This window comes from Myotis nattereri (genome assembly GCF_964212035.1).
Source record: "Myotis nattereri genome assembly, chromosome: 4".
NCBI lineage: Eukaryota > Metazoa > Chordata > Mammalia > Chiroptera > Vespertilionidae > Myotis > Myotis nattereri.
In genome coordinates this window covers 90,396,175-90,417,354 of record NC_138079.1, presented here as the reverse complement: position 1 = coordinate 90,417,354, position 21,180 = coordinate 90,396,175, and the positions used below count along the sequence as shown (strand labels likewise).

The window sequence follows — 21,180 nt, the reverse complement described above, 5'->3', positions numbered from 1 at the left end:
AGCAGGAATTCAAACCCCATCTGCCTGATGCAAAGTCTGAGGTTTTTAACTCATGATCTGCTAACCACCAGCCAGGCAACTTCAGGATGGTCAGTGAACCTCTCTGAGCCTGTTTTCTGGGAAATGCTACAGGTACTCAGGAACAGTCATTCAATAAGTATCTGTCCAACGCAGCAGCTCAGACGTTTGGATTTTCAAAAGTGCATTGTTATCCCTGGCCTAACAGTTGGTTGGAGCGTCGTCCCATACACCAAAGGGTTTTGAGTTCAATTCCCAGTCAGAGCACATACCTAGGTTGCAGGTTTCACCCCCAGCGGGGGCGAGTACAGGAGGCAACTGATCAGCGTCTCTCTCACGTTGATATTTCTCTCTCCCGCCTCCTCTCTAAAAATCAATGAACATATCCTCAGGTGAGGATTTTTTTAAAGTGCATTTTTATAATAATAATATAAATCAGATACCTCCATTTTATTTCTCATAGCTCAAAAATCCAGTTAAGATAGAGGGAAACAAAAAAAGGTATCTTTTCTAAAACGTTATTTCAGCCAAGAACTGTCAAGTACGGTTCCCTGGCGTGTCTTTTCTGTGAGGTGCCATGTCCTGGGACTTCCCATGAACTCAGGAAACAAGATGGCAGAGGAGAAATTTTTCTCCTGGATTCTTTTTACCAAATAGCTTTGTATTTGCCACTGGCTTAAAAAAGCTTCAAAGTATCATCCCCTCTAGTTTTTAATATTTTCAAAGATTGGGTCCAAGCATGGTTTACTCCTGCACGTGCTTCACAATGTAATCATTTGAAAGTGTATCAGCCCTCAAGTCATCCAGCTCAAGATCTACACACAACTCTGCCTCCCTGTGCATAAAGGGGCCTCATTCCTCACCAGGAGAACTGGTCAGCTTCTTCTCTCTTGCACAAAAGCACTTCTGTTTCACCCACGACAGCCCCCACGCTTCTCCAGGTACAAGGCTACCTCACCCAGTAACCTGCAATGCTCTTTCCTTCCTCACCAACTTCCGATGCTGGTGTCCTAGTAACTCCAGATACTTCTCTACCTCTATCAGGAAGGGTCCTAAGATTCTCAATACAAGTAGTTTTACAGTTCCTTACAAAACTCAAGATAGTCTTACCATATGACCCAGCAAATTATGTTCCTTAGAATTTATCCAAACGAGTTGGAGACATGCCCATATTTAAACCTGCACACATAGGTTAACAGCAGCTTTCTTCGCAATTGCCCAAACTTGGAAACAATCAAGATGTCCTTCAGTGGGTGAATGGATAAACTGTGGTACATTCAGGTGATGGAATGTCATTTGGCACTAAAAATAAATGAGCTATCGAACCATGGAAAGACATGGAGGGATCTTAAATGCATAGGATTATGTGAAAGAAGCCAGTCCGAAAAGGCTCCATATTGTATGATTTCAAACATCTGACATTCTAGAAAAGGCAAAACTATGGAGACCATTAAAAGATCAATGGTTGTCAGGGGTTGGAGGGGAAGGAAGGATGAATAAGCAGAACGAAGAGATGTTTAGGACAATGAAATTACTCATAATGGTTGATACATGGCATTATACATTTGTTCAAACCCATAAAATGTACACCACCACGAGTGAACACTGATGTAAACTATAGACTTCGGGTAATAATGATGTGTCAATGTAAGTTAATAATTGTAAGAAATATACCCTTCTGGTAGAGGATGTTGATGGGGGAAGCTATACATGTTGGGGGAGGGAGGGAATCCAGGTATATGGGAAATCTCTATCTTCCTCTCAATTTTGCTGTGAATCTAAAACTGCTCTAAAAAAGTATTTTTTTTTTAAAAAAAAGGTAGTTTTACCTCTTTCATTTTAAAAATAATTTAAAGAAGGCCATGCAATCCTTGCAGAAGTTATTACAAAAATAAAATACCAAGTGGCTGGGAAGCATTGTCCCAAATGCCTTTAAAGGCATAGTCTCACAAATATTAATCCTTCATGTATACTTGGCTTTAGGTTAAAAGAACACATCAGATTTTACATAATCATACAGGCATGTGAGTCATATACAAATATGTTCTTGCACATAATTATAAACCTATTAGTTTATTCTATGCAAACATATACGCTAAGCTTAATTTATCATCTTCAAAAGCCACTCGGCTCCTGCTTTGATTGCCCAAGTTTTAAATTTCCCCTTTTCCTAAATCCCTCTTTAGTCCCAATCTGCATACTATTTTTGTGTAAATCCAACGTTTCGCCTACATTTCTGGAAGATAACGACTCCCAACAATCCCACGGGAACCCCCAACAATGATGTACTAATTTAGTTTGAGAACAATTTGATGGGTCCTCTGTATTTATATTTGTCTTTCCTTTATATTTTAAATGTCTCAGCCCATTTATCTTTTTAAATTACTGGATTATAAATTAGTTGACAGTGTTAAAAATCCTGAGTACAGAAATTTCTAGAGCAGATTTTCTTAGCTCAAGATCCTCCTTTGTGGATAATCATAAAATCTCATAGTATTTTGAAAATAGGTGTTTTTTTCTTTTCCAAACATAAAAATGTAATACTAAACAAAATCATGCATGGCCCCGCCATTTACTGGCTATTTTACTTATTTGTATTTATTTATTATTTTTGTACACCCCAGTGACCAGATATTATATAACAATATGTGATCATCTCAATAAATCTCATACCCATCCAACACCATGCCTAGTTAACAGAATATTGACTATATACATATTCCCTATGCTGTTCTTTACATCCCCGTGACTATTCTGTAACAACCAATATGTACTTCTTAATCCCTTCACCTGTTTTGCCCAGTCCCCCTATCCCACTTCCCATCTGGCAACCAACAAAAAGTTCTCTGTATCTATGCGTCTGTTCTGCTTGTTCATTTTGTTTGTAGATTCAATTGTTCATAGATACGTATTTATTGCCATTTTATTGTTCATATTTTTAATCTTTTCTTCTTTTTAAATAATACTCTTAACATTTCATGTAATACTGGTTTATCCCCCCACCACTGCCACCAATGAAGAGGTATTGTTCCAAGGTGAGAAGGCTGGTGCCAAGTGCACGTATATCGTCAACCTTGCCCTCCATCTGCTAACACCAGGTTGCTGGAGATCCCAAAGGAAGGCCTGGAGAGCCTTCGCCAGGTTCTGGTCTACATCTCTGGTGACAGAACAGTCACACAAACACCCTTTGCACACATGTGAGTTGTTTAATTTTTTTTTTTTTTTATTAAATGATACATCGAAAGTATAAAAGTTGCCTAGGTACAAACAAGTTACAGAATAATGCATATAAATACACAATGAACTACATGTGACAATTCCATTTAGCTTCTATTTTGATAATTTTACATCAGTATCTAAAATGCTAAACTCCAGCATTTTTTCTTAATCTAGTTCTTTATGATGATTGCAATTCCTGAGATAAACTTAGTGTCTCTTCTAACATCTTTGTATGTAAACCAAATCCTCTGAGAAAAATTCAGATATTTATAGTCCCACATACATTATAATTCACAATTATAATCAGATACTACAGATTTCACTAAAAAAATGGAAATGAGCCCGGCTGGTGTGTCTCGATGGATTGAGCATCGACCCATGAACCAGGAGGTCACACTTCCAATCAGGTCACATGCCCAGGTTGGAGGCTCAATCCCCGGTAGGGGGGTGTGCGGAAGGCAGCTGATAGATGTTTTTCTCTCATCGATGTTTCTATCTTTCTCTCTCTCTCCCTTCCCCTCTAACTAAAAATCAATAAAAACATATGTTTAAAAAATTGAAATGACCTTACAGTATTTCTACACCTATATATGTAACTTTAGGCCACCAATAGGGATTCTTAAAATCCTTTGACTTGTATAGTTTAAGGGGATTTCTTTAATAATTTTCTGTATTCAGATAAAAATTCCTGGTTAATCTGTAAGGACTAAACACTGACTAGTACCAAATATATTATGACATTTCAATAATTTCCAGAGGCCAATTTTGCCAATTAAGCCCTTATCACTTTCCCTGTGGGAGACGTTTAAGCTAAATGTTGTCAGTATACAGCGCCAATGCAGTTGTGCTCTGAATGTATCAATGACTTTTGCCAGTCAGGTGCTGTCTACTGTAACAGATTTCAGTGAAATCAATCTGTAGATTCCACATTATAAAAATATCTTAATAAATATCAAAGCAGCATTTTAGAGATAGCACTAGGATAGCTCTTACTGTTTTTCTATCCGAAGAATAAAAATTGACATTTAATAAGACTTTCAGAGCCCAAATAATTAGGGGTTGGCCCTTTCATAGCTCATCTTATAATTGCACAACTGAAGGCCACATGGAGGTTAGACAATGCCATCTTTTAAAAGGTACTTTCTGGTTTTCTCCTAAAGCCTGTCTCTTCATGCTGATTCCACATTCTTCATGTAATCAAATAAACTCTTTGTTTTACTTACAGCAAAATTAAAAGAATTAGTTCCCCCTCTAGATTTTAATTAAATCTTCCAGTAGAAGCCAAAATGATCTAAGGAAAGAAAAAGTACATTGTTACCTAGTTTAAAAGTTCAATTTTAGATAGCAATTCTGATATTTTAATCTAATTATAAATAGCTATTTGAAAAACAGCTAATCAAAAAAAATCAAACTTTATAAAAATTAGTTTTTTTTCTTGACTTTAGTGCTCTTTTCTTAAATTTTTTTTTCTATAAACCCACATAATTCCAGCCTGAAGGAAATGTAATTAATGTACATGCTAAAGAGCAGATGATATGGCTATAAATACCTGGTTTTTGTTTTTTAGAAGAATGTATAGGGTACTAACATTCATTTCTCCCTTTCATTTCTTACATCTAAGAACCTTTCAAATATATCCTAAAAACAGTACATTTTCTTTCAAGTCAAATCCAATAGCCTTGATGACAGAGTTAGCTTTTATTCACAAATACAGTAAAGCATGAAAGACTAAGTGTTTTGCAGAAACTCAAATTTCTACAAAGTACAAATATTAGTGATGCATTTTGGCAATGAGAAAATAAATAAGTGATTTAATACATACAATTTTAAGATAAAAGATGCCCCAAATGGAAATGTCATCTCTTCACGTTTTGAGAAATATGAAGATCTTCAGTATTAGTATTTTTCCCCTTCTCTTTTATTAGATGGTCATCTGAAATTAACAGAAATGAGTGTCAATGCTTATCCCAAGTTAACATAAGCTGTAGGCAGACACAGCTACATATATTTTAGGAAGTTATATATTTAAACTTGTATGCATTCTTTGGACAGCTTAGGACAATGAAAAAAAAATACAACCTTTTAAACACTATTGAAAAAAATCAGAAATGTTTTGAACTAGGAACTCTAATTATTCAAAAAAGCTTCTTAACTTTTTTAAAAAGTGAATAGAGTACCCCCTGGAGTAAACCCATGGTAAGTAGCTACAAACTTCTCTTATGTTATATGTAAGGAACAGAATTCACAGGAAAGGCCAGGGTGTTTAGCATTCTGAGGGATGGTAAAGCTCTTCAATCAAAATGAAAAACCACCTTTCTTCAAATAGGCATGTCTCCCAGCAGCACCCTCTTGTGACAAGAAGAAAACTAGCACAAGTTACATTTTCCTACGCACATCAGAAGACTATCCAAGAATTTGTAGAAAAAGTTCTTCAGCCAAAACCAAAACAATAAAGTTCCATGAGAGTTCAGAGGAGCCCAGAGCCTCTACGAGCACCCACTGTGCTCCCGCCATAGTGAAGAAGAGGCTCTAGTCACTGCTCAGTTTCTTTTGTCGGGGGGGGGGGGGGGGGGGGGCAGAAGTGTTCTAGATTAAAAGAACCTAAAAAACTTAAAACCCAATCACCGTAGCCAGTTTGGCTCAGTGGATAGAGCATCCGCCTGGGACTGAAAGGTCCTGGGTTTGATTCCGGTCAAGGGCACATGCCCGGTTCCCAGTTGCAGGCTCAATCCCCAGTGGGAGGCGTGCAGAAGGCAGCCAATCAATGATTCTCTCCCATCATTGATGTTTCTATCTCTCTCTTCCTCCCCTTCCTCTCTGAAATCAATAAAAATATATTTTAAAAGATAAATAAATAACATAAATTAAAACTTAATACCCAATGTAGACAAAAACACAATGCACAAACGAAATCCCTAGGAAAATGTGACACCTCCCCCCACCAATTCATCAAATACGATTTACAACAGAAAAAATATAACCTTTTTAAACAGATATTCTGAAATATTTTGATTAATTCTGATTACATGAGAAAATACAAATTTAGACAAGTTGTTAGAAACATGCAATTTTAGCACCAAAAACATATATTAGATTATTCTAATTCTAAAGACAATTTGATTGTACACACAGTCTTATTAGTCCACAGCTGATCACTCTTAGAAATAATGTAAATGCTACTACAGATCTGGATCTCAGATAGAAAACAATCTCCTTCAATTTTAGGCAACTTTATTGGACTAAACAAAATTAATACTATCTTTAGGACATACGCTTTTTGGTTTTCTATAAAAGCATTATTAAAAAATGAAGTATGTTTTTCATGTGCTTCTTCATAGACGTGTATAAAGCTGCGTTGCTAATGACTTTACAGATTATAAAGGATCTGGTTTTTATGTACAGCAACAACTACTACTTTGCCTCCAATATGACAAGTATTAATATCAACAGCACTATTTCAAAGGTAAGTGTGTCTATATACATCCTCTTCGTTTTTTTCAGCACTTTGAAAGCTTTGATAAAAGAAGTACTTTCATGCTGGCATGCTTTGACTTATTTTCAAATAAAAGAGAATTTAAGTTTACTGTTTTACATTTCAACTGGATGAACTTGTAAAAAGATAAGGTATTGTAATCTGAAGAATAAGTATTTTAACATCTTCATAATCTTGTCCATGTTGTAAAATAAAACATGTATCCTTTAAACAATAATCTAGAGTTGAGAAAAGAAATGGAATGCTTAAACGTTACTGAAACATAATGCAGTATTGTGGGTGTTTTTTTATTAATTAATTTAAGAGAGAGAGGAAGAGAGAGCAAGAGAGAGGTGAGAAAGATTGCCCCTCCTACATGCCTGACCCGAGATCAAACCCACAACCCAGGCATGTGCCCTTCAGGTGCATGGGATGATGCTCCAACCAACTGAGCCACACTGGCCAGGGCTACATAATGCAGTTTTGGCTGACAATTCACAAGTCATTACATAAAGAGGCTAAGAAAATTTTTCGTGATCAAGAAAAATAATTAGCAAATTCACTATTCTATTGGTTCAACAGTCATCCTCATTTCTGAGTCTTCCACAGAGCGTTCCACAGGACAGGCACCAAAGCTTCACTGACTAGAACTTGACTCTGATGTCTCTGGCACTTTATACAGAAAGGACCCCTCCCCAACCCACCCTAGCCACTGTGTATAGGCTACCAGTAGTTAATCCACGACCTTCATCTCAGGAGAACTTAGGTAAGAAATACTCTACTTCTAACTTTCTTATTAGTCATTAGCCATATTAAAGAGAATAATTATAAAAAGCTTACAAATCACAAAAGTTATTTCTCAAGAGGCTATTTTTCCTCATTGGACTGAAAATACAAATGTCATGGGCTTGCTGTGGTAACAAGTGTTAATGTGTACAATATCCACTGGTAACAGTGAAACTGAGAAACTAGTATTGTTATTTATTCTTGGTGAGCATAAACTGTTAAAGCCTTTTTGGAGGAAAATCAGACAATATTAGATTATTTTTAAGGCACATATGCTTTGAACCAGCAATTCTACTTCTAGGTATCCAGATGAGAAATACCTGTGTGAAGAAAGAAAGAATGCTACACCGCAATACTGTAAAAGCAAAAAATAAAAAACAGTAAAAGTACATCAGTAAAGAGTGATTAGCCACACTATGGACTACTACAAAAAGTTAAAAATGAGGGGAAGTAGATCTACATATATTGACAAAAATGCAAATTATAGAATAATATACATAGTTAACAATGCATATAGGGGTTGGCAAAAGTAGGTTTACATGTTCATATGGAAAAAGACATGCAGGTTATGATTATTGCATAGCTTTCTTAACTCAAAAGAATGTTATGATGGCACAGTGCACTTAGGAACAATCTTGTAGGTGCTGAAATTGCCAGCCTTCATCATTTACACATTCTTGTAGTCAGTCTACTTGTTATACTCAAACACACTTTGGCACAGAGTTCTTACCTACTTTTGCCCACTCCTGTATTTTAAAAGTTTAACTATTTTTTAAATACTAATGTGGTAATGCATGGCTCACATTTCAAAAGGAAAATAAAAGGGTTACAAATGTGAATTTCTTTACTCCTGTCTCTAACCACGTATATCTCCTCCCATACACAAGATATCAATTCCTTGCCTATTCCTGCAGATTTTCTATCCAGTGCCTGTTTTCCTTTGATGCTGCTATTTGGAAGTTGTGTAAAATTCTCGTAATATTAACTGTTAGTAACATTGTTTTTATATACAACCGAAGGAGGGAGGTTTGGAACAGAGCAGCAGGGAAACTACAGAGCACAAAGGGCTTTTAAAAATAATGCCTTCCCCCTTTAACCTTTATGTTATAATTAAGTGTTTAATACCCTATTCTGAAATAGAGTTGCAATTTCCTGCTTCTGTTTGTCATCTTACTCAAAATTTTGTATACTTTTATCTTTCTGTTTCATGTAGAAGAAAGAATTCCTTTCATTTCTTGTCACACAGGTCTTGTGATGATAAACTCCCTCAGCTTTTGTTTGTCTGGAAAAGCCTTTATTTCTCTCTCATATTAAAGGATAACAAAGATATGTTAACGTTTCACGAATTTGCGTGTCATCCTTGCACAGGAGCCATGCTACTCCTCTCTGTATTGTTCCAATTTTAGTGCATATCAGTAGTACTTGAATACACAGAAATGAGTCCTGAAGGACACCCACCAAGTTGCTAATGGAGTTAACTTCTATAGAAGGGAGGGTAATTGGGGAGTTAGGGAGAGGCAGGAGGGAAGAGATGAAAGGGCATGTTAAGTTATATTATTTGAATGTTTAGAGATTTACTCATGTGCTGGTGTTTTGTTTTGGTTTTTAAGTACCTGCTAAAAAGCAGTTCCTTATCCAATCCCTGAAAAGGGAGCTAGGAAAACCCCATGTTCTTTAAATGATGAAGTGTACAGGAATGGCAATCAGAGGTGCTGATGCTGCTAAAAATGATCAGCTACAGGCATCAAACGAGTCATTCACCTCTTAGTCTTGGTTTTCTCTAATATAAATTAGTAGCTGGGAATGATTTCTTTTCCAATGTTCCATCAGCTCAGAAATCTAAGATATATAGAAAAATAAGTCCTAGTGAAGTCAGAAATAACCTCAAAAAGGCCACCAGCTTTCACATCTTAAGCTAATATTTAACACTAGAGGCCCGGTGCACAGACTCGTGCACGGGTGGGGTCCCTCAGCCTAGCCTGTGCCCTCTCGCAATCTGGGACCCCTCAGGGGATGTTGGACTGCTGGTATGAGGGATGTAGTAGTGCGCAAAGTGGCAGGCGGCTGGGGAGGAGCCCGAGCCCTGGCCAGGTGCTGTGCTGCTCCCACTCATCCTGGCCTCACTGTGCCTGCCGCAGCAACCGGTAGCACTGTGCGAAGGCGGGAAAGGCTGTAGCCATGAGTCCAGCGTCTGGCGCCCAGCAGTCAGCTGAACGGTGCTTCTGCTGTGGGACTGCACTGACCAACAGGGGGCAGCTCCTGCATTGAGCATCTGCCCCCTGGTGGTCAGTGCATGTCATAGTGACCGGTCAAATGGTCGATTGGTCGACTGGTTGCTTTGAGTTTTATATATCCTAATACATAAAAAGCCAGGGGCAGTCACGACCTAAACAACCAGACGGATGACTGAACAGCGACTAGGGTCCTGGCTGCTGCGACTGGATTGAGTCTGGGTTTCGGTCAGCGCTCGGGAGTTGGTCTGGGTCCTGGCTGGCGTGGTGGGCGTCAGTCTGGGTCCCGGCCACCTGCGGCACAGTGGTGGGAGGGAGCTGTGGGGATGGAGCCATGCTGCCATCAGATTGGCCTTTGGGTCCCTCTCCTCCCCCACAGGCTCCGGGGAACCAGAGCCATGCTGCGATCTGGGAATCTTGGTCCCTACCCCGTGCCCCCAGGCTTTGTGGAACCAGAGCCATGCTGCCTCAGACTGGCCTCTTGGTCCCTCCCCCCTCCCATAGGCTCTGGGGAACCAGAGCCATGCTGCTGTTGGACTGGCCTCTTGGTCCCTCCCCCCCGCCCGCAGGCTCTGGGAAGCCGGAGCCATGCTGCAATCAGACTGGACCCTACCCAAGGGCTCCCTTGGTGTGTAGGCTGGGCTGAGAGACGCCCCTGAGTGCACAAATTTTTGTGCACCGGGCCTCTAGTATATAGATAGATAGATAGATAGATATAGATAATCAATATTGCTCATAGAAGTTTAGGAAAACAACAAAAGGCAATCCACATCTAAAATGTTTACTAAAAGTTTATTTCAACATTCAATATTTATATTTGTCTTGATAATCAGCTGTCTGAAACCCACCTGACCTTTATTTTTTAATTTGTTTTTTAATGTTTGTATTGGTTTTAGAGAGAAGAAGGTAGAGGAAGAGAGAGACAGAAACATTAATGATGAGAAAGAATTACTGATTGGCTGCTTCCTGCATGCCCCCTACTAGGAATTGAGGGCATGTGCCCTGACCAGGCATGCGCCCTGACCAGGAATAGAACTGTGACCTCCTGATTCATGGGTCAACACTCAACCACTGAGCAGTACTGGTCAGGCCCACCTGACCTTTTTAAAAATAGAAATCAACTTTCTCTCTCAGTAAGCCACAGTGCAACAGTGAGCTCTAAACCATTTAGTTCAGATTATCAAACTGAGGTCCTACTGCTGATTTAATAAAAAAACAAGCTCATTTAAAGAGTGTGCATCCTGAAAGAATATGGGCTATTCTCCTCAGATTTTATTTGTAGATACCTACCACTGTACCACAACAAAAAGTATCCTGAAAATGCAAAGGACACATAGTAAACCTGTGCCTTCTCTATCTGTACTCAACATGTTTGCCTCTTTTTAGTCTTAGGTGGGAAAACACATGATGATTCTATAGGAAGCTATTTATTCAGTATGCTAAGAACTAAGCTGCTCTAGAAAGTACAAATTTATATGAAATTCTATAGAGAAATTATACCTAAAAACTTTGTCCAGTCGTCCACCCGCCTTCCCCCAAGATTCTCTTTCCAAAAAACTTTTTGGTTTTTTTTGGAGGATAAACAACATGGGTTAAAACCATATTAGATATAAGTGAAATTAAACTATGACTCAAAAGCTTGGGAAAATCTATTCCAAAGATAAAAATATATAAGAAGGCAATATCCTTGCTAACAGCTAAATGATAAATCTCAGAAAGCTCATACCCATTTGCTCTCTTCCACTAGGTTGTCTACCAGGATTTGCGTTTAGAGGCTGAAGTGAAGATCCTTTCAGGAATGTATGCTGGATGCCATCCTTAGTTCCATGCAAGAAGTGAGCTAAAATCCCATATAAAAGAGGTCTATAGCAGGAAGAAAGCCAAAATCAATTAAATTTGCATGAATAGGAAAAGCTTAAAACATCTATGCTTTAAAAGGTAGCCTCTGACACTAAAACAGCCAAGTAATTCACTAGACTTATAAAATAAGGTTGCATGGGTATTATACAAATTGTAAACTGTTCATCCTTTTTTAAATTTAAAAGTACTATTTTACTCTAAAGATGATTTTAAAACCCAGGGAAAAAATGTTAACACCTCAAATCGCATCTAAACTGAAATACAATTTCAATCAATACACAGGAGGAATTCGGCTTGTAAACTCCAAAATCCAGCATAAAATTTTTCAGTACCTAATACTGACCAATACACAATAGGTATTCAATAAACACTTATTGCATTAATAATCCTTGCCTAGAGAAGGTCTTATGTCCCAAGAGACACACTGCCTGGTTTTAAACTGCCTTTGCCATTTGATCTCAGCAAGATTTTTTTAATTGATTTCAGAGAAGGAAGAGGGAGAGAAAGATAGAAACATCAATGATGAGAGAGAATCGTCGATTGGCTGCCTCCTGCACAACCTCTCCTGGGGATGGAGCCTGCAACCCAGGCATGTGCCCTGACTGGGAATTGAACTGCGACCTCCTGGTTCATAGGCTGACGCTCAACCACTAAGCCACACCAGTCAGGCAGCAAGATTCTTAATGTCCCAGCCTCATGAATGTTTCCTTCTCTGTAAGTTAGGGTAAGTGTAAACCCTACCTCATAGGGTTATTATGGACCAAATGAGTCAATAAATGTCAAGTGTTTAGAACTGTGCCTAGCACATAGTAAACGATATGTAAATGTCAGCTATGTGGGAGTTGGGTAAGAGCTAATATTTAAAAAAATACTTGAGTTTACAAAACACTTCTGCCTCTTTTCAGTTTACCCTCACCTTGTGATGTCATAATCATCATACCCAACTTATGAGAAAACCACAGCTCAAAATGAATTTTCTAGAAATCCCTCAGCTAATAAATAAACAACCTTTATACCTGAACCCCAAGTCCCATACACTTTTCAATATGCTGCCTGGGATTTATATTCGTCCTCTTGCACAAACAGAAGCTGCCCTGCTGACAATAGAGGTACAACAAATGTTTTCCTTCATTTCCAATCTCATAATTGAAAACAAAATTTAATGGTTTGAGTTTTTTTAGATATCTATTTACTTATTAGTAGGTGTGATGGTTTAAATTATGACATTCCCAATGGACACAAGACACTGGGGGGTAGGGGAGGCCGGGGGAATGTCAAGAGCGGGAAAAAAAGGAGACATATGTAATACTCTTTGTAATACTTTAAGCAATAAAACAAAATTTTTTTAAAGAATTATGACATTCCCTTCCCCTCAAAAGGTGGTGCCTAACTGCCCCCCCCTTGAGTATGGGCTAAACTCACTCGTAATGAATCAAGTTCGTTTAGGTAACAGCACTCTGCCACGTTAGGGACTAGGTTATCACACATGGTGGCTTCACTGGGAGTCACCAGCACGGAGACATCATTAAAGACTCAAGAACACTTAGAAAAGTGGGCAGTGGGACAAGAAGAAAAGGATAAGACTTGGGGAGTGCCCACAATTTAAAGGAACCCCAAAGGAACCCAATAAAGACACTGAGAACACCATTAGGGAGGCAGGAAAATCAAGACAGTAAAGGATCACAAAAGACAAAACATTTTTTATGACAAAAACTGTTTTAAGGAAGAGCGAAGTCAACATTACAAAATGCTGCGGAAACTCAAGGAGAGACCTGGTACAAACCACAGAATAAAAGTGGCACGTGGCCCTGGAGCCACTTCATACAAAGATTTGTGGGAAAGTTCATTTTAATTGGTATGCCATTTAAAATATTTTCATGGTAAAACAATTACACCATAAAGTAGGATGAAAAAATTCAACGAATTTTTGGGAAGAGAAAACGTAAGACTTCAGAACAATTCCTTGCTAGGAAAAGACTGCTTTGAGCTATGTTCCCAGGTGCCTATATGCGTTTTTTTTCCCCATTCAGGGATCCTCCAGAAAATGTTTAATTAACACTGAAGTGGGAAAAGAACTAAGAAACTACTAGAAAGTGGCTGGTCTTCTTTTTAAGAGCATAGTTTTCTGTAAATGGTGTGGGGAGAATTTAAGATGCAGGGAAGACCAGAGTGGATAATAAGCAGAGGGTTGATTTTCCCTAAGTTAAGTGGTAAAACAGAGATTGAGCAGTAGCTTGGGGTTGGACATTGACAGGTTTTTTTTTTTGGAGAGGGGAAATCTGAGTACATTACTAAATTGAAATGAAGAAAGCTATGGGGAGGATGAGTTATATCTGAGGAAGAAAATGATAGAGCAAAAGCATCAGAAGAAAAAAAGGATGGATCAAAAAGTCAAGAGGAGTGCCCCTTAGGAAGGGGTAGGGCTATTCAGTCCTCTGAAATCAGGGGAATTTTAGCTCCAGAAAGCAGAGATCTCATCTGACCCATTTACTACTCCATACCTTGGATTTGGGGCAGTGCTAGACAAACACTAGACCCAAATAAATACCTGCTGGATTAAAATGAAATAAAACCTCCCTATGAGATGGTGACTCCAATACAACAATATCTGAAAGTTTATTTTAAAAGTAAGTTCTTACATTGTATTATCCTTTGATTCTTCAAATGCATTTAGTTCTCGGATGAGAAACTGCCGGTCCAGTGGAACTACAGGTTGACCAGATTCTAGGGGGAAAAAATCATAAAAACACTGAGTATCAATCTAAAAAGCAAACATAATTTTGTTAAGAAACATACTTACCAGATATACACGTTTTTCAGATTTTTGGAAAATAATGATGGCAGATGCAACTTATGCTTTTATGACTTTCAAAATATTTTGTTAAATATATAGCTTAATACAGGTGATTTCATCTAAACTCATTTTTAATCTAATTTTTGGTTAGGGAAATACTGTTTCTGCAATACTAGGCTTCAGCAGTCTGTTTTTATGAATTCAACACATGACAGTACCAATATCCATTTGGTGGCAATAACTCTAAAAATAAAATTAACCTGAATATTAAATGCTGGCAAGGATATAGGGCAACTGGAAACCTCATACTTTGTTGGTAGGAGAGCAAAAATGGTACAGGCACTAGCAAAATTGCTGAACAGTTTCTTATCCAGGTAAACATATACTTACAACATACAACCCAGCAATTCCACTCTTAGCTCTTTACCCAACAGAGAGTAACACCTATGTTCACACAAAAAGCTTTTGTGAATGTTTATGACAGCTAGATTCATAACTGCCAAATGTCCATCAACTGACACAATGGAATGTTATTCAGGGAAAGAAAAAACTCAACATGGCTGAATCTCAAAAGTATTATGCTGGAAAAGGAAGCCAACTCCAAAGTCTACATCCGATATGGTTCTATTTATAGGACATTCTGGAAAAGGCAAATGATAGGCAGAGATAACAACAGGTCAGTGGTTGCTAGTGGTAAAGAGTAGGTAAAGAAGTTGACTATAAAGGGCACAGAAAATTTTGGGGGTGATGGAAATGTTCTATATTGTGACTGTGGTGGTAGTTACACAACTATATGCACTTGGCAAAATCCACAGAACTTTATACTAAAAAAAGTAAAGTATATTGTATGTTGTATATATCTCAATTTTTTAAAAAAGCCAAGACATTTAATATGAAACTTGACTATTGTCACTATATTTCACTCTAGGGAAGCTCAAGTCCAAGACATGTAATTAATGGTATTTTCATAATGTTCTTCTTTTCTGAGTATTAATGGTATTATCCAAACATTTATAACAAAGGGAGGAAAGTGGAGATACTGATATTAAAGTCCCTGAAACCAATAAAAATTATCAGTTTTTATTAAGACGTGTTTAATATTAAATAAAAGATCTGTAATGGAAAGTTCTGGCATCACAAAGAATTCATTCTCTCTTCCAAAAATCTACTTTATGAGTTCTTTTCTTTGATGAGGACATCTTTAAGTCATGAAATAGTTTTAAAGCATAGATTAAACCTTAAGGGAATTAGCTCTGGAAATGTGGGTCAGTTGGTTGGAGTATCGTCTCATACACCAAAAGGTTGTGGGTTAGATTCCCGGTCAGGTCACATACCCAGGTTTCGGGTCTGATCCCCAATTGGAGCATGTTTGGGAGGCAATTGATCAATGTCCCTTCCTCCCTCTCTAAAAAAGGCAAACAAAAACCCTTAAGGCAGTGGTTCTCAACCTTCTGGCCCTTTAAATACAGTTCCTCATGTTGTGACCCAACCATAAAATTATTTTTGTTGCTACTTCATAACTGTAATGTTGCTACTGTTATGAATCGTCATGTAAATATCTGATATGCAGGATGGTCTTAGGCGACCCCTGTGAAAGGGTCGTTCGACCACCAAACGGGTCTCGACCCATAGGTTGAGAACCGCTGCCTTAAGGGAATTAAACTATGTACAGGGTGGGGCAAAAGTAGGTTTATATGTCCTAATCACTCAGATGATTTTATGTCCTAGTCCAGCCATGGGCAAACTACGGCCCGCGGGCCGGATCCGGCCTGTTTGAAATGAATAAAACTATTGAAAAAAAAGACCGTACCCTTTTATGTAATGATGTTTACTTTGAATTTCTATTAGTTCACACAAACACTCCATCCATGCTTTTGTTCCGGCCTCCGGTCCAGTTTAAGAACCCATTGTGGCCCTCGAGTCAGAAAGTTTGCCCACCCCTGTCCTAGTCACTCAGATGACGCTGTTTTGTAATGGAATTAGATTTTCAGGCTAAATACTTAGAATTGGTGGAAGGGAAGAAGATTTTGCCTCACATGACTAATGATACCTCTTACCTGCTATGAGAACAGACGATGTATACTTATATTTGTTGAATTCCAAATACTCCCGGATTAATTCATTAATAAGAAGGTTTTCATGAGACAATGTTGGTCGGGGTTCACTTTCATCATCTAGGGCTTTGAAAACTTCGGCTCGAATTCTCGCTTTTAAATGCCCTAAGACTCCTCTTTTTTCCAAGGTGTCCTTTAAAACTGTTAAATATAAAACATTAATGCTTCAACTATAGAATAAACTTTGTCATTCTTAGGCTTACTTTAAAGAAAATGATTTAAAAGATAAATGGCCTAACAACAGCTTTCAATCTAAACACTGTGATGAACTGAACAATGATCACATTAGCTATCACAATCCATGTTTGTAATAAAAAATAAAGTCCCCAAGTTGCAATGATGTACTATTTTAATGTATTTAAACAAATTCAAGTTTATTCTTCCAACATTGTCACATTTCTGGTTGAGGAAAAAAGGGGGAATAGAACTATAGTCAGCACACTGGGACCTGAACTTAACCTCCAGTGTCTCATATATTTTCTAGAATATTTATCACTGCAGACAGGTTCTGCGTGTCCCTAAAAACCTCTGGTCCAGAAAAAAAGATGATTAAAGATTATAAGTACACTCCATAAAAGGAAGGAATGTGCCCTGTCTTTTGTATAAAAACCTTTGATATCCAGAACTCTTGGGGAATGGCTCATTCTAAATGAAAAGGTGGGTTTTATGTTAGGGCTTTTGTTTGTTTGTTTTTTAAAGACAATTATGCATTAATTCCTTAAAACAAAAGGATTTTGAAATTTTAAGCCTAGTCAGAAGTCTAACACAGAGTTTATCACTGCCCTCTTGAGAAATCAAGGCTATATATGCTCAATGTAACCTAACTGCTTGTTAAACAAGGGTCATTAAAACAAATATCAGCAGTTGTGATAATGAAATTTAGCAATAAATATTAGTATGGATAGTAAAGGCAAGGGCTGAATTGGCACCATCACTTGCAGGGGTCTACAACCTTCTTTTTTTTTTTTTCAAATTGTCCCTAATGGCTAACTAACTAAGAACTCCAGAGCACCAACACATCTCACCCACAGTGCCTAGCCAGCCGTGGGCAAACTACGGCCCGTCTGAAATGAATAAAACTAAAAAAAAAAGACCGTACCCTTTTATGTAATGATGTTTACTTTGAATTTATATTAGTTCACACAAACACTCCATCCATGCTTTTGTTCCGGCCCTCCGGTCCAGTTTAAGAACCCATTGTGGCCCTCGAGTCAAAAAGTTTGCCCACCCCTGGCTAGACCAAAGTAAGAGCTCAATAAATGCTACCTAGGAGCATTATAATACAGTGCTGTATACTACTAGATGTAATAAATATAGTTTAATACTGTACTGTGCCCTGTCAAAGGCACCAAATAAGTAAACAATAATGAAAATTAATAAAGAGAGCCCAGGAACATAAGTATTTTTTAAGCTTTGATAAATAACAATAAAAACCCTGCCTGGCCTTAGCCGGTTTGGCTCAGTGGATAGAGCATTGGCCTGTGGACTGAAGGGTCCCAGGTTCAATTCTGACCAAGGGCACATGCCCCGGTTGCCGGCTCTATCCCCAGTAGGGGGCGTGCAAGAGACAGCCTATCAATGATTCTCTCATTGATGTTTCTGTCTCTCTCTCCCACTCCCTTCCTCTCTGAAATCAGTAAAGAAATATATTAAACAACAACAACAAAACAAAAACCTTGCCTGGTCAGCATGGCTCAGTGTTTGAGCGTTGACCTATGAACCAGGCACCGTTCGATTCCCGGGTTCGACTCCTGGGTGGCCCGGGTTTTGGGCTCAATCCCCAATGTAGGGCATGCAGGAGGCAGCCAATCAATGATTCCCTCTCATCATTGATGTTTCTATCTTTCTCTCCCTCTCCCTTCTTCTCTGAAATCAATAAAAATATATATATTTTTAAAAACCTGGTCATATAATTAAAGAGATACAATCTAGATTAGACTTTAACCTTTCTTACCCTTATTTTAAAATCATCCTCTCAAACTTTTGTGCAGGCATGTTAAGTACATACAGTTATCACCAAATCAGACTTTGTAATAGACCCATAAAAGGAACGTACAAACTTATCGTATTCTTGGGATCGTAACCTAACCCCTGTTCTCTAATTCCATCTTTGGAAGTTTCATAGAGATATTTTTTCCACTGGCAAGGAGGATCTTGTCCCAATTACTCTGTAAGCACACAGCACAGCCTCAAACTCAGCCGAGAAATGAATGAAGCTGGAGTTAAGAAACCTAGCATATCTCACCACCACCTTGGGGGCTGATCGCCTCCCTGGGCCTCAGTTGCCTCTCCAACAAGATTCTGCTTCTCAGAGACAGAACCAAGTGAGGTGGGAAAATGGGAAAATGCTTAAAAAAAACACAACAGCTCATAAAACATACGTGATTGGCAAACACATTTTCACTGAGTTTCTCTCGGACACAAAGCATATTCAGAACTGGGGCATGCAGAAAAAAACCATACAGGGCTCCCTGCCTCTGTGCGGACACCCCCAATTCCCGACTCACAGACAGAGTTCTTCTAGGGTCCCGTTTCATTTTGCCCTTCCCTCTGCCATCGTGCTTAAAACACTGTGCCATAACCACTTCAGAAATGGGCTCACCCTGACCGGTTTGGCTCAGTGGATAAAGCATCAGCTTGCGGACTGAAGGGTCCCAGGTTCGATTCTGGTCAAGGGCATGTACTTTGGTTGCGGGCAAATCCCCAGTGGGGGCAGGGGAGTGTGCAGGAGGCAACTGATCGATGTTTCTCTCTCATTGATGTTTCTGACTCTCTCTCTTCCTCCCTGTAAAAAATCAATAAAATATATTTTAAAAAAAAGAAGAAAGAAATGGGCTCATAACCTGGTGTGTAACCCTAAGCATAACGCCTCTGAAGTTGTGTGCAATTCTGTGTGAGTTGCTTCCCAGGGAGAGGGCGCACCGATTTCCGGGAAGGCTGTTCTTGTGGGAGAGGCATGCCCACCGCGACTGATTCATCTCCAAGAGACGCCGCCCCTCCCGCCAAAGCTCCGAGAATCACTGACTTCAGGCCCCTGAAAACTGGAACTGGTTCCACGAGTGGGGCAGTGCCACGCCCCATCAAGACCTGAGCTCCTGCCCTGGCTGGTTTGGTTCAGTGGATAGGGCATCGGCCTGCGGACTGAAGGGTCCCAGGTTCGATTCCGATCAAGAGCATGTACCTGGGTTGCAGGCACATCCCCAGTAGGGAGTGTGCAGGAAGCAGCTGATCGATGTTTCTCTCTCATCGATGTTTCTAACTCTTTATCCCTCTACCTTCCTCTCTGTAAAAAATCAATAAAATATATTAAAAAAAAAAAAAGACCTGAGCTCCGGTGCAGCGTTATCTGTCCTCAGGCTCCGCCTCCTTCTGGCTGGATCATCTCGGGTGGGCAAGCTATTTCACCTCGCAGCACCCCAACTTCCTCATCTCTGAAGTGGGCACGGGGTTGTCAGTGGGATCAAGTACGTAGCACAGGGGCCGGGCCGTGCCTGGCGGAAAAGGCTCAAGCGCCGGCAATTATAATCATGAATACTCGCGTCTGGACCTGCGCCAGAACTAACGGTGCACAAACGTTATCAGCCTAAGGACTCTCGCCTTTGCGGAACTTTTCCGACAAAGACAGCAGAATGACCAGGCCGGGCAACTTTCTACCCCCCGTTTTTCCCGATGGAAAACCGGGCCCCATCTCCCAGTTTGCAAGGATGCAGAAATGGCTTGGGGTCGTGCCTACCACCTAGAATGGTTGTGGAGACTTGTACACATTATCCTCGCGTGGATGGCCCACGCCAAGGCGGGTCCAGAAAGAGGCGCCAGAGGCCCCAGGCGCAGGACTGCAGACCTCCCAGGCACCTGCAGATTCTGCGACTCCTGCTCCAGCTCGAAGCCGGTCTAAAAACTGCCCCGTGCAATCCGTCCCCTCCAGGGTCCTAGCACAGCGGCCACCACAGCAGCCGGCTGCGCAGGCCCTGGCGCCGCAGAGAGACCGCCCGGAAAGGCTGACTCCTCTCCGCGCGCCCTCCTTTCGACCCATCCTTTTCACGGGCTGCGGACCAGCTGCATTCCACCTGGCAAGCCCCCCACTCGCACTCACCAGCCTTCAGCTCGGTGACGGTCGCCATTTTTAACGGCCGCCAGGGGCGCGTCCCGGCGCTGCGCACGCGCAGCCCCGCCCCGCCCCGCCCCGCCCCGGTCTGCAGCCAATAAACGCGCCGCTCTCGCCGCGCCCGGCCCCGCCCCTCTCAGTTGACGCGAGTGGATGGGCGGTGACTGTCCAGAGACCCCAACAATCAGCGAGCGCTCTCGGCGGCGGAGGAAGGAGGTGGAGGCAGGAGGGAAGGGGAACGCGGGCTGCGGCAGGTCTGAGGCCTTACCTGTGGGTGTTGCTGGTAGCTTAGTGCTTAACTTTAGCCCCGTCAGCCTTTCCTGATCTGCCCACTGCTCGTCTCTGCAGCCTCAAGTACTAATTGTTAATAGTTGCCATGTATTGAGCCTGAGCTTTTAAAGCTTGAGCATGCATCAGAAGCATCTGGAAGACCTGTTATAAAACAAGTTACCCTGGAGTAAATCCTGATTCAGTGAATCTGGGGTGAGGTCCAAGAATTGCATTTCTGACAAATTCCAGGTGACTCTCACGGATGCTGCTGCTCTGGGGATCACACCTTGGGAACCACTGCATTAAATGCT

At 40.2% G+C, this 21,180-nt stretch overlaps 1 protein-coding gene across 2 annotated transcripts; it reads right to left on the bottom strand.

The window, feature by feature from the left end:
* Positions 1 to 3,246: 3,246 nt before the first annotated feature.
* CEP20 (centrosomal protein 20) lies at positions 3,247 to 20,648 on the bottom strand (the record flags this gene model as incomplete). 2 transcript variants are annotated; one of them, XM_081088622.1, is made up of 6 exons in its annotated part: positions 3,247 to 4,528; positions 5,060 to 5,170; positions 11,453 to 11,589; positions 14,226 to 14,310; positions 16,438 to 16,635; positions 20,588 to 20,615. In XM_081088622.1, 5 exons carry the CDS (start codon positions 20,613 to 20,615, stop codon positions 5,094 to 5,096), a joined length of 525 nt encoding a protein of 174 aa, XP_080944748.1. In that variant the 3' UTR covers positions 3,247 to 4,528; positions 5,060 to 5,093. The 2 variants fall into 2 exon arrangements, with proteins under 2 accessions (XP_080944748.1, XP_080944747.1); XM_081088621.1 differs by having other exon boundaries at positions 3,247 to 5,170; positions 20,588 to 20,648.
* Between the last annotated feature and the right edge of the window lie 532 nt (positions 20,649 to 21,180).